Source organism: Ostrea edulis, chromosome 2 (genome assembly GCF_947568905.1).
Source record: "Ostrea edulis chromosome 2, xbOstEdul1.1, whole genome shotgun sequence".
Classification (NCBI taxonomy): Eukaryota; Metazoa; Mollusca; class Bivalvia; order Ostreida; family Ostreidae; genus Ostrea; species Ostrea edulis.
Genome location: NC_079165.1, coordinates 6882459 through 6894689, shown reverse-complemented (window position 1 = coordinate 6894689; position 12231 = coordinate 6882459). Strand labels below are relative to the sequence as shown.

At 36.8% G+C, this 12231-nt stretch overlaps 1 protein-coding gene across 6 annotated transcripts; it reads right to left on the bottom strand.

Moving 5' to 3' along the window:
* Positions 1-206: 206 nt before the first annotated feature.
* Positions 207-7163, bottom strand: LOC125679160 (transient receptor potential cation channel subfamily V member 5-like). Of its 6 annotated transcripts, XM_056157484.1 has the most exons (6): positions 6730-7132; positions 6566-6630; positions 6358-6437; positions 6108-6189; positions 5045-5090; positions 207-4671 (listed from the first exon to the last, which is right to left on the bottom strand). In XM_056157484.1, exon 6 carries the CDS (start codon positions 4628-4630, stop codon positions 1925-1927), a length of 2706 nt encoding a protein of 901 aa, XP_056013459.1. In that variant the 5' UTR covers positions 4631-4671; positions 5045-5090; positions 6108-6189; positions 6358-6437; positions 6566-6630; positions 6730-7132; the 3' UTR covers positions 207-1924. The 6 variants fall into 6 exon arrangements, with proteins under 6 accessions (XP_056013459.1, XP_056013460.1, XP_056013458.1 ...); XM_056157485.1 differs by lacking the exon at positions 5045-5090 and having other exon boundaries at positions 6543-6630; XM_056157483.1 differs by lacking the exon at positions 5045-5090.
* Between the last annotated feature and the right edge of the window lie 5068 nt (positions 7164-12231).

Here is a 12231-nt window from a genome sequence, read left to right as displayed (position 1 = left end):
AACTCCTGTAAATATTGTCAAATCACAATGGTGGCGTAATAAGATCAACTACACAGCGTGACTAACAATCCTACAAAATATGAGCAAAATCCGGAGTTGCATCCACAAAGTGAAATAGGACGGACGGACGGACACCGGTATTTCTATGTCCCTTTCCGCGTTGCGGCGGGGAACAAACACCCTTTAAAAAACAAGAGAACAGCATGAACTACCCTGACCTTTTTATTCACAAAATGTCATGTCATCATTCATAACCCGGAATACTTATTAATAATCAAACTAAAAACAATGAAATCATCTAAATAATAAAAATGCACAATAATTGTGATTGTCTTATTGATAAATTCAGTCAAGCACAAAACATATTGTGTATGATTTACATACGCATTACCCTAGCACCCAAAATGTCGGTAACATAGATACCCTGTGGAATAATGTATATTCAACTGATATTGGATAACGAAATTAATTCATGATTTGAGATTTCACTCGTGATGGGGAAAAAGTTCTGGCTGAAGTGTGAAAGAAATACAATATGCAGTACAGAAAGTGGAATTCCCTGTTCATCACATTTTTCATAGTATTTCGTTACGGAGTATTTCTAAAAAGTATTCAATTTATTCTCACAATGAAAATGTAACTTTTGTGAAACTTAACAATAGTGAAATATCACTCATATTCTATAACTTTTGTGAAACTTAACAACAGTGAAATACCACTCATATTCAATGGGAAATGAAACAGTATAACACACATGTCTAATATATCTTTGTGGACTGTTTGATTTGTCATATGTGATAACATTTCAATGCAACTGCATCAATTTTGATTATACTCAACATCAATGAAAAAATATAATTTTAAACACTCATTTGTATGTAAGCTCCCCTTCGATCAGGTATCTCATACATAATACTGTATCCAACTCATATTATTGTTATCACAAAATGACTAGATTATAAATATTCTCAACCTACATATATTATAAGTAACGACCCATACATATATAAAGTAACAAATAGGGGATATTTGATTTGTCACAGTGGGACTGTGTAGTAGAACTTTATGAAAACACCAATAAACTGACAAGTCTCTTATCAACAATGTTGGCTGTGTGAAACTTATTTGTGAAGGTGAAATCGAGGTCCCAATTTATCGGATTGGTGAAGTATAAAAAAAAAAGTGACGATAACGAATAGCAATTAATCTTATAACTCCAATAAAGAAGACAAAATTAAGAGTAAAGCAATCATGGACCCGTGGGTGGGGTGAGGTGCGTAGGAGGAGTAAGCATCCTTTCCCGTCGTTAGCCCTATATCTCAATATTAGCGGAATAATCTGTAGTCAGAATTTGTTTGTGAAGAACGGCCTAACAATTGGTATGAAACATATAATGCTTATTTCACGTAACAATTATTGTCAATGCACCAAATCTCATCATGTGACCAACAATGAAGACACATTCCAATAAAAACAGGATAAAAATAATTCCCTTGACAGCAAACTCTCAAATGGTAGCTATATGTCTATCTGAAAATTAATGCTATAGCTATTACTGAAGTGGAATGAAAACGTAAGAACCATTTCTTGATAAATATCAATCTTTTTCATAAAACTACAAGTACAGTGTATATACTGTATCACAGCTCAGGTAAATCTACAAACCGATATCCGTAAATCACAGCTCTTACGTAAAATAGCGATAAAAATAATTTTCATGGCTCCCAAATGTTAGCTACACCTCTGTCTTAAAATTAATGCTAAATGTATCACTGAATTGGCATGAAAAAATAAAATTGATAAATATAAATCCTTTTCATAAAACTACAAATATATACTGTATCACAGCGTAAATCACAGTTCAGGCAACTCTACAAACCGATATCCGTGAATCATAGCTCAGGCAACTCAGAGAAATATTTGGCTACGTGTAAGAATCTGACAGATTACGGATTTCATACTCTACATTTTTCCGACCATTAAGTGGTGCTCTAGCATAATTCACACGATAGACAGTTGGGTTTATTTCTACAGCAGGGGAATGCTGAACTCCTTGGCTTCGGAGCTCTTTGTCGTTTTCTGACAGATACCTTTTTCGCTGGGTTTTATGAGTACGACTTCTTGAAGGACTTCTATCGGACAATACTTCCGGCGACTTCGGTGACACTTGTCTGATATACAGCTCTCTTTCTTCCTGTTCTTCTTCGGTGTTCATTTCATCGACTTTTTCTAACAGTCTACGCTTTTTTTCTTTGGCCGACTTCTTTCGACGAACGGACGGCTGAGTATTGTCAGAACCAGTATTTTCATTAGGTGACTTTACAGGTTCAGGTGTGCGTCGGTCCATGCGTCTAGACATTCTCTTCACACTAGGACGTATCGAGGAGACTGGTTGTGTGAAATACTCTGGGTCCGCAGTCATCATCAGTGAGTTTGATAAACTGGGTGGAGGCTGGAGTGTTTGCATGTCGTTTGATTTCTTCTTGGCACACACTTTGTCTTCAGCTGTTGCATATTCCATCTGAAGAGAATGAATTTCAAGAAAATAACGATCTTCGTATTTCAACTGCTTTGTTATCGGATCGGATCCACGTATTGTCTTTTTAGTTCCTGCACATGTGATAATGTTTCGAAAACAGCAGAGACAAAGGATGTCTTCTATGAACAAAATGACTGAGAGTTGTTGTACGCGCCATTGTGGAAATCGTTCCTCTAAGACAAGAGAACAAGTCTGCGACATCATCGCTATCAAAGCATTTAACATGAGTAAATACGTAAAGATTGTGAAGAGTGCGAAAAGCGTCACAGCAGCCCACGGAAGACGAGCTGAATACAATACACTGATGTCTTCAATCCCAATTCCAAGTTTAAACATTGCCATCATTGTGCTTCCATAAGACGTAAAATCCTCCTGTGGCTCTTCGGATCCTCGGAAAACCATGTACATTCCGGCTGTAAACGAAAACAGTCCAAAAAGAATGATCAATCCAAAGCGGAAAAGATCACCAATGATGACTCGCTTTATCATTTCCGTGAAAAAGCTGAAATGTTTTATCGGTGATAGAAAAAATATATTCAACCACCATCCACAAATCAGTGCAAGTATTAGAGGAATGCAGTCGTGTTGTTCAGTAATGGTCCAAAGAACATCCACTATCATCGTTACTGACAAGATTAGCATAGGAATGATGTATTCCAAATTGTGCAGGAAATAAGCTAGTACATCTTTCTTTCGGAACTTGGCGCTGAGCAAACAGACTGCAACAATGCCATAAAGAATTCCAACTGTAAACGAAACCCACCGAAAGTTACGAACAAACCTCTCCGATGCATCCGTCGCATTTCTGCCAACGTTTACGGTGGGGATGTTGAATTCAGCATTGTATACACTGTATACTGTTAACATTATCATAAAGATGTAGTGTAAAATCATCCACAAAATAAAAATCCACTGATACCTGCTCCATTTACTTTTGATAATATTTTTCACGGGTGGCAGCTCAATAATACGGTACGCGTCCTTGTTCTCATAGTCCAATTGAAAGAGCATCTCCAATATGGATTCCCTCTTAGGGTAGTGGCAGCACTGTCCCCAACACGATGCGCATTGGGTTTCATTTGTATGCACGACGTTTTTAGCTATTCCATGAATGTGTTGTGGGATGGACTTCTTGTGGGCAACAGACGATGGATGACGATGGCTTGAAGATTGAATGACACTGACAGTATCTATTTCTGTGACATCATATTCTTTGACGTCAAACAGTCCATCATTTGCGCTGATGAAGCAGTACACGTCCTTGATATTAAGAATTTCTTCGAAAAGTTCCGTTACTCCATGTTTAGCTGCAAGCTGTAGTGGAGTCATACTATCATTGTTTTTCAGAAACCAAACGAATGAAAGGGGTTGTCGATACATATCAGTTCCAGAATAATCGTACGTGCTCCTTTCTGTAAGGTCTTTATCTTCCACTTTTTGATTGAGGTATCGCAGCATATGTATCATTGTTGACACTTTCTCTGGGTATGTGGCAGAATATTTTACAATCGAGTGAAACACAGTATCACCTTCTTCGTTTTGAATGAGGAGATCAGCGCCATATCTTAACAAGATATCCGCAATAACGTCATCCCCTTTCAGTGCAGCAACTGTCAGAGGAAGTTGTCCCATCATGACGGTGTTCACAAATCGAGATCCAGTAGCGCGCATGTGCAACAAATTTGTCATCTGAATATCCTTACGTTGACCTACTTCGAGCATAACCTCAATAGCCTCAATATTTCCTTTAGTGATGGCCATGTGAAGCGCTGTCTGTCCGCGGAACTCTAAAGACATTTCTCTTGCCCTTAACAGCAAATTTGGGCATAATTCGGAAAGTTTTCTCACGAAATTTTCATCATCATGGTACTTCACTGCCAAATGAAGGAGAGTCTCGCCCTGTTGGTTGGGATTAACATACATCTGTAACCATTTAGCGTTCCCTAGTTCCTTCAGAGTATCCAACATTTCCGTAGCATTTTCTATATTCCCGTTCACAATTTCCATTTCGAGTCCTTGAAGAAATGGGACTTTTTCGTTGCCATGTATCATTTTCGTGGTGGATCTTCTAATATGTTTGAGGCGTTCCATGTTTAATAATTTAGGTTTTATAACAGATTCAGACAATTTTCCTGGAAATAAATAAAAATAACATATTAATAGCTCTTTTTATCTTGCAAAGAAATTTCCTGTAAATTTAATAAAGGTTGTGTAGTTCCTTTAAGGTAAATATCAAAGTATACATGTACGTACTAGTGAATAGTTCCATGTTGAACAGTTATCTTCATTTTCAAAACTTTTCGCATGTTTAAAATGGTTTTAAGATTAAAAACAATGTTCACAGAATTATTTTAGATATTACCTGTCTTTCCCTAAATTTGCGATTCACGGATTTTAATTATAAGTGACGATATACTAAAAATCATAAATCAACTAAAAATGATATTTACTGTTTAACAATCCTTGAATAAAGAATATCAAAACTATTGTTTTATATACATGTACCTTTTTGCCTAGGGATCGATTATTTTTCCTCACAGGTTGTTATGAACTGCAATAATATCTTAAGACAATGGGTTTAAAGTTACCCATACCGGTTTCGTGAACTATCATGGGGACAAAGAAACCCAGACAAAAGCCTTTGCACTTTGATTGAAGTCCGTTCGATCAGATACTTATCGCAAGTTGAACTACACACATAAGAATTAAATCAAACAAAGTGTACGGAACAGTTTCGAAATGTTTGCAAAGTTTTGTTTATTATCATAGACCAAATATTACTTTTTGCAGTATTTAGAACTATACTTGTATATTTCACCTTAGAATAAAGGGGAGGGGGTGACAATAAAATACGAAATTTAATACCCATTCCACACCCAATGTTCCACTTCTTTGTCATAATTTGTGATTTACGATTTTTGGTACTAAAATATGCACTGTGTGTGTACTTCTGGAAATCCCCGTGAATAATGATATTATCCACTGCCGATATAGAGAAATGGTATATCATATCAGCCTGGCCTCGCGTTTTGTAACTTGCAGTTACGTACACTTGCAAATACGAAATAATTTTTCAACAAGATACATGTATAAGAAATTTACACGAAGTCGGTAAGTGGAACATTCCGATTCTGTGAAATAGTAGAAAGGACGATAACTCGATTTGGATTATCTTGAGGTCATATAGGCATATAAATAGATTTGAAAGTGACCGAAAGACTTGGCACGAGTGCACATGATTGAATCAGTTTTGGCAGTCTTCCTGTTCGTCGTTGTTAGACCTTGTATTTGAAATATTGGAGGAATATTTGTCTTTATCTTGAAAATGACAAAGACCTCCGCCGATTTAGAAATTAGGGAAACAATCTTGAAAAGCAAACATTTCTTGCTCCTCTTGCAATTCACCTAATATTCATGTAAAATATATAAATACGTGTGAAAAGTTGCAATTATAATTATCTATCTTATGATGTGTTGGTAGTAATTCATAGGGCAAAGTTCGAAATTTGTACAGTAGTGCTACACTAAATTTAATCTAAATAAATGATAAAAAAGAAACAATTCATACCCTTTGTGAAATCGTCTACTTTGTTGATCCATCCATGGCCCCTATGATAAAGGATATTTCCAGAAAATCCTTGACTCCGATTCTGTAAATACATATTCAGAGTAGAAATCGAAAAAATATTGATGAGCTTGTTAAAAATTCTGATGCATTTCAACCAATATACTGCAAGATTTGAGGACAGGATTAAACTAATCCGTATAGAAGTTTCTTTATATTAAAATACATAAGCTGACATATAAACTGTTATTACCCCCAGACCAGGTCAGCCATTTGCGTGGAATCCTATATCGATCTACTGCGTGCAACTTCGATCAATTATTGAGAGCAGTGCTGTTAGTTAAAGAAAAATATGATTACGTAAGAGTAAAATGCTCAACCTTCATCGAGGTAACCGATACCAGCAAATTTACAAAACGAGGTGTCTTTTCTTCTTACTCGGTGCATGATAAAATATTTACTAAGTGTCTCATGCTCTTCAGTTCTGTTATAGCAGAGTACTGTCAAACATACTGGGTAAAGCTTTCTGTGAGAATTTGAAAGAAAATCAATGCTACATTTAACGTGCGTATATTGACTTAATAACAAAAGATTTGGATAGTTTATTTTGTTCAACAATACTTACGTCCATGTGAAGATTTTCATCCTAAGTATTCACAGGAAAGTTTTCACAAAAAACTTACATCTATCCGACATTTTCCTCAGCATACCTTAACTTTTCCGGAAGACAGTTACTGCGCCTTGCTGACCGGTCTTTGTTCCTTTGTTTATATGATCCACGTGTGTTGTTCAATCAGCTGACCCGACAGGGGGGATTTAAATTCTGTATATACGCATTTATATATCTGATGCCCTCAAGAGATGTCATTTACTAATATACTGTCGAATACACACCCCAACCGCGTGTGACGTCTTACGAGTCATGTCTTTATCAAAGCAATATACCAACAACTAATGAAATAGTTATCCACAGATTCTCAAAGATTAAAGACTATAAGATCTGCTTAAATTTTTTAAAAAAAGTAACACTCGTCGCAAATACCCGAAGTAGAGTGATAACGTCGTTTATTTTACCTTCAGTCGATTCATCGATTTTCTTACCAGGCTTTTTGATCGTATTTACACGCTGATTACAGTGTATGTAAGGGGTCGCGTTGTACTCGAACAAAGGCCATACAGTGTACCTTTGAACTTCTGAAAGGTAATTGTTTAAATAGCTCTTATTGATTTGAAAAGATCTGCAAGTTATATAACATGTCAAGGTAAGGCCCAGCTTGAGCTTTGTAAGGTCTGTGCCTGAAATAGAATTTCAAGTCTTTAGAGAAACGGTTTTGCACCAAATGATTTTTTTTTTTTTCGAATTATTCCTCGTAATTAATGATGTTACACTCATTCATACATGTATGTGGATTTCTGCCTCGTTCACAACCTTACATGTTAGGTTTTTGTAGAAGTGTTACTGTACAAATGTGTAGGAATTTAATTGATTTATTGACAAGTAAGTTCTAGAACAAAATACAACACGTGGACATTTAATTACCATAATTATATATGCAATGCACGTCACACACAAAATGAAACTTTACTCAAGTAATGAAAAAAATTGAAACATTCTCCCGTAGAACGTGAATATGTTCTGTTTAGTCAACTATATCCTTGACAATAAATGACCTTGGTCTTTATCGATCATACAGCTTTTCAGGTTAGCAAATATGAAGCATGAATCTGGGTATATTCAAGCTTAAATTAGGGGGGGGGGGGGGGGGGGAGTGAAAGAGACTTTTTTTAAAATCTTATAACTGAACAACAGCAGGGATAAGGTGATCCATGTGGGCGGTGCGGCCAATGGATCTTTTGTTGTTTCAACTTGCAATTGTTGACAGCACATGAAATTTCCGATTTTTATTTTAAAATATTCCGAACTTGAAATTTTGATCAACTCCTAATTTAAGGAGGAATAACACACTTCTTGTAGGAGTTATGAGATTGGTCACTGTTCGTTATCTTCATATTTCTAGGAGTTATGAGATTGATCACTGTTCGTTATCTTCATCTTTATAGGAGTTATGAGATTCATCACTGTTTTTTATCTTCACCTTTCAGCAGAGAAACCCGGATGGAAAGTGGAGAATATGAACAAATCATATTTTGAAATGGAAAAGTTTTAAATTTACCTTATTTAGTCAAATATATAGTTTTAATAGGTTATTTGGAAGAAACTAAAACCCATTAAACGCGAACGCACGAACTATAGACTAGCTGTCGACACGTTAACCTTCTGAGCTACGCAGATAGGCAATTCAATTCAAAAGGAATATACGAGTATACAGTATATGTATTGCTGATATTTGTATTTTTCAAAAGAGGTCAGCCATTATGGTGATGTATCATTCCTCCTTAATCGCTAGAACATGAGAACTTAATCACGATTCCATCAATCTAAGGGCATCATACTTTCTTTTTGATTGAGAGCTTTTCCAAATGAACTTCATTGCTGTATTTTCAACAGCTCATCAAGATTTAGGTTCATTGATAATTAATTGCTTATCCAACCATTTAAAATAGAAGTAATTGAACAGATTACTGTCTCTTGATTTCGCCATGCTGGCTTATCAAAAGAATGTATCTGTCGTCTGGACCTTGAACTTTTTACTCAAAGTTGACCTACCGCATTTTTACGAGAAACAGAACCAACGTGACTATATCCGATCACGTGAAAAACAAAAATAACATTGTAAATATTACCCCGTGCATCATAGTAAACCCTCATCAATACGGACATTTATACATGTACCATGATCATAGAAATACTCGAATGCCTTTCATGAGATCCATTTTTAACACGTCTCAAAGTCAAATGTTACCTCTACTTAGCTGTGGCTAAATTGACAGCCCGGTCACAAAAACGGGCATAGCGCGCATGTGCTGCAGCGACGTTCAGCAATCACCAGCGACGTTCAGCAATCAATCAGGTTAATCGACCTCCCCCACTTCCGTCTCATTTTATCCATACTATTTTCGATGTATGTGCAACGTTCTATTCTCAATAGGAATAAGATGCTAGTAATGTGTAGCGGTAGAATTCCCCGCTTCATTCAAGAATTTGGTGGGTTTTACATTACAGAGACTACTTTATACTAAGTAGGAGATGAAGACATTTTGATTAATTGAATAAATATAATTTAAGGTCCCTCTCGAGAATCTTTCACTCATATGGAGACGTCACCTTTACCAGAGTAGGGCTGCAAAATTTAGGCCTATGGTCGGCGCTTATGGCCTTTGAGCAGGGAGGAATTTTTATCGTGCCACACCTGCTGTGACACGGAACCTCGGTTTTGTGGTCTCATCCGAAGGACCGCACCATTTAGTCGCCTCTTACGACAAGCAAGGGGTACCGAGGACCTATACTAACCCGGATCCCCACGGCGTAATGGGTTGGATTGGTGTAAGTATAAAACTTACAAAATGACAATATTGAAATTTTTCTATTTATTCCAACCCAGTAAATTCCAAAATTTACAATCTACCACATAACTGCGATGTTTGAGAGTGTCAACAAAAGAATAGTTTTATTCTGTGTGCCCGTGCGTCAACCATGGTCAGTGTTGTCTAGTAGAAATTTTGCAGTGGTAATAAACACTCAAATAGATTCAAATGAGTTTGAATTTTCTTAACACTCTAGCTTTATCGCTTGTTTCTATGGGAAAAGCTTACACGCAAGTATGGAGCCCGATCAAAACTATTATGAATTCCTAACAAGTTTTCGACCACTAAGCTTTTGCAAAGTCATATGTGTAAAAATGGCAATAAACAACGTAAAGTCACTAAAAATTGGTAATGAATATATAATTCACTTTCTATCATTTAACTATTATATTTGATAAACTTAACATATATTTCGCCCCAATGGCGGATTTAAGGGGGACGTAGCCCTACAATTTTCAAATTGAAGGTAAATCGTGGTATCTTGTTTTTAAAAATGTACTAAACGATAAAAGAAGCAATAATTTCTTTCACTCCCGGAGAAATAAATGACAAAATCGTTTTATTTCTTGAATTACTCGATTGGGAGAACTTAATGTTTTCCAAAAACCCTTAAAATTGCGTCATTTTATTAATTTCACCTTATTAAAAATGATAGAAAATTTTGCAAACGACTAAATAGGACACATATTCCAAGCCCTAAAAAAAACCCTGTAAAATCCACAGGGTTTTGATCTGGACCCCCTGGATCCGCCCCTGTGCTTGAAACTGTTAACACCACAATTGATTGATTGATTGAATAGTGTTTACCGTCCCTCGAGAATATTTCACTCGTATGGAGACGTCACCACTGCCGGTGAAGGGCTGCAAAATTTAGGCCTATGCTCGACGCTCACGGCCACTGAGCAGGGTAAATCTTTATCGTGCCACACTTGCTGTAACACGGGACCTCGGTTTTTGCGGTGTCATCCGAAGGACCACCCCATTTAGTCGCCTTTTACGACAAGCAAGAGGTACTGAGGACCTATTCTAACTCGGATCCCCACGGGATTAACAGAGTTCAAAGCCAATGCATAAGAACAATACAAGTCAAAATCTGGAAACTATGTTACTGCAACACAATTTCAAATCTCGTTACTGTGCTAGAGCAACAATAGTCCAAACCTCGACACTACTACATGTAATATAACAATAGTCCAAACCTCGACACTACTACATGTAATACAACAAAAGTCCAAACCTCGACACTACTACATGTAATATAACAATAGTCCAAACCTCGACACTACTACATGTAATATAACAATAGTCCAAACCTCGACACTACTACATGTAATACAACAAAAGTCCAAACCTCGACACTACTACATGTAATATAACAATAGTTCAAACCTCGACACTACTACATGTAATATAACAATAGTTCAAACCTCGACACTACTACATGTAATATAACAATAGTCCAAACCTCGACACTACTACATGTAATACAACAAAAGTCCAAACCTCGACACTACTACATGTAATATAACAATAGTTCAAACCTCGACACTACTACATGTAATATAACAATAGTTCAAACCTCGACACTACTACATGTAATATAACAATAGTTCAAACCTCGACACTACTACATGTAATATAACAATAGTTCAAACCTCGACACTACTACATGTAATATAACAATAGTCCAAACCTCGACACTACTACATGTAATATAACAATAGTTCAAACCTCGACACTACTACATGTAATATAACAATAGTTCAAACCTCGACACTACTACATGTAATATAACAATAGTCCAAACCTCGACACTACTACATGTAATATAACAATAGTCCAAACCTCGACACTGCACTTAGACCGGTCGTGGTAACTCATTGGTAGAGAGTACGCTTTGTAACAGGAGAGTACGCTTTGTAACAGGAGAGTACGCTTTGTAACAGGAGAGTACGCTTTGTAACAGGAAGGTCCTGAGTTTGAGCTCGCTCATATCATGGCCACGTCAACATACACTGTACGTACCGATTTGCCAAACGCTAGGCCCGCATTTGAAAGTGGGAATCATGGGTCTTTCGGGTATGTCCTTAAAAACGGAGGTCTCGTGTTGCGGTAGGCGTTAGCACGATAAAGACCCCGCATTGCTACGTTCCTGAGCGCTAAGTGTGGAACTTTACCTACAGCTGGTTGTTTCAGTAGGAATGAAACATTCTCGACGGGACATAAAACAAACAACTGTACTAATACAATGTAAGCCTGTTCTAGTACAACACAAATTCAAACCTTTCCAAGGTACTAATGCCAGATAAAACCCTCGACACTGTACTAATACAATGCAAGTCTGTTCTAGTACAACACAAATCCAAACCTCTCCAAGGTACTAATACCAGATAAAACCCTCGACACTGTACTAATACAATGCAAGCCTGTTCTAGTACAACACAAATCCAAACCTCTCCAAGGTACTAATGCCAGATAAAACCCTCGACACTGTACTAATACAATGCAAGCCTGTTCTAGTACAACACAAATCCAAACCTCTCCAAGGTACTAATGCCAGATAAAACCCTCGACACTGTACTAATACAATGCAAGCCTGTTCTAGTACAACACAAATCCAAACCTCTCCAAGGTACTAATA

Coding starts and splice junctions, on each gene's coding strand:
- LOC125679160 (XM_056157487.1), bottom strand. CDS start 4,630: ATGGAACGCCTCAAACATATTAGAAGATCCACCACGAAAATGATACAT.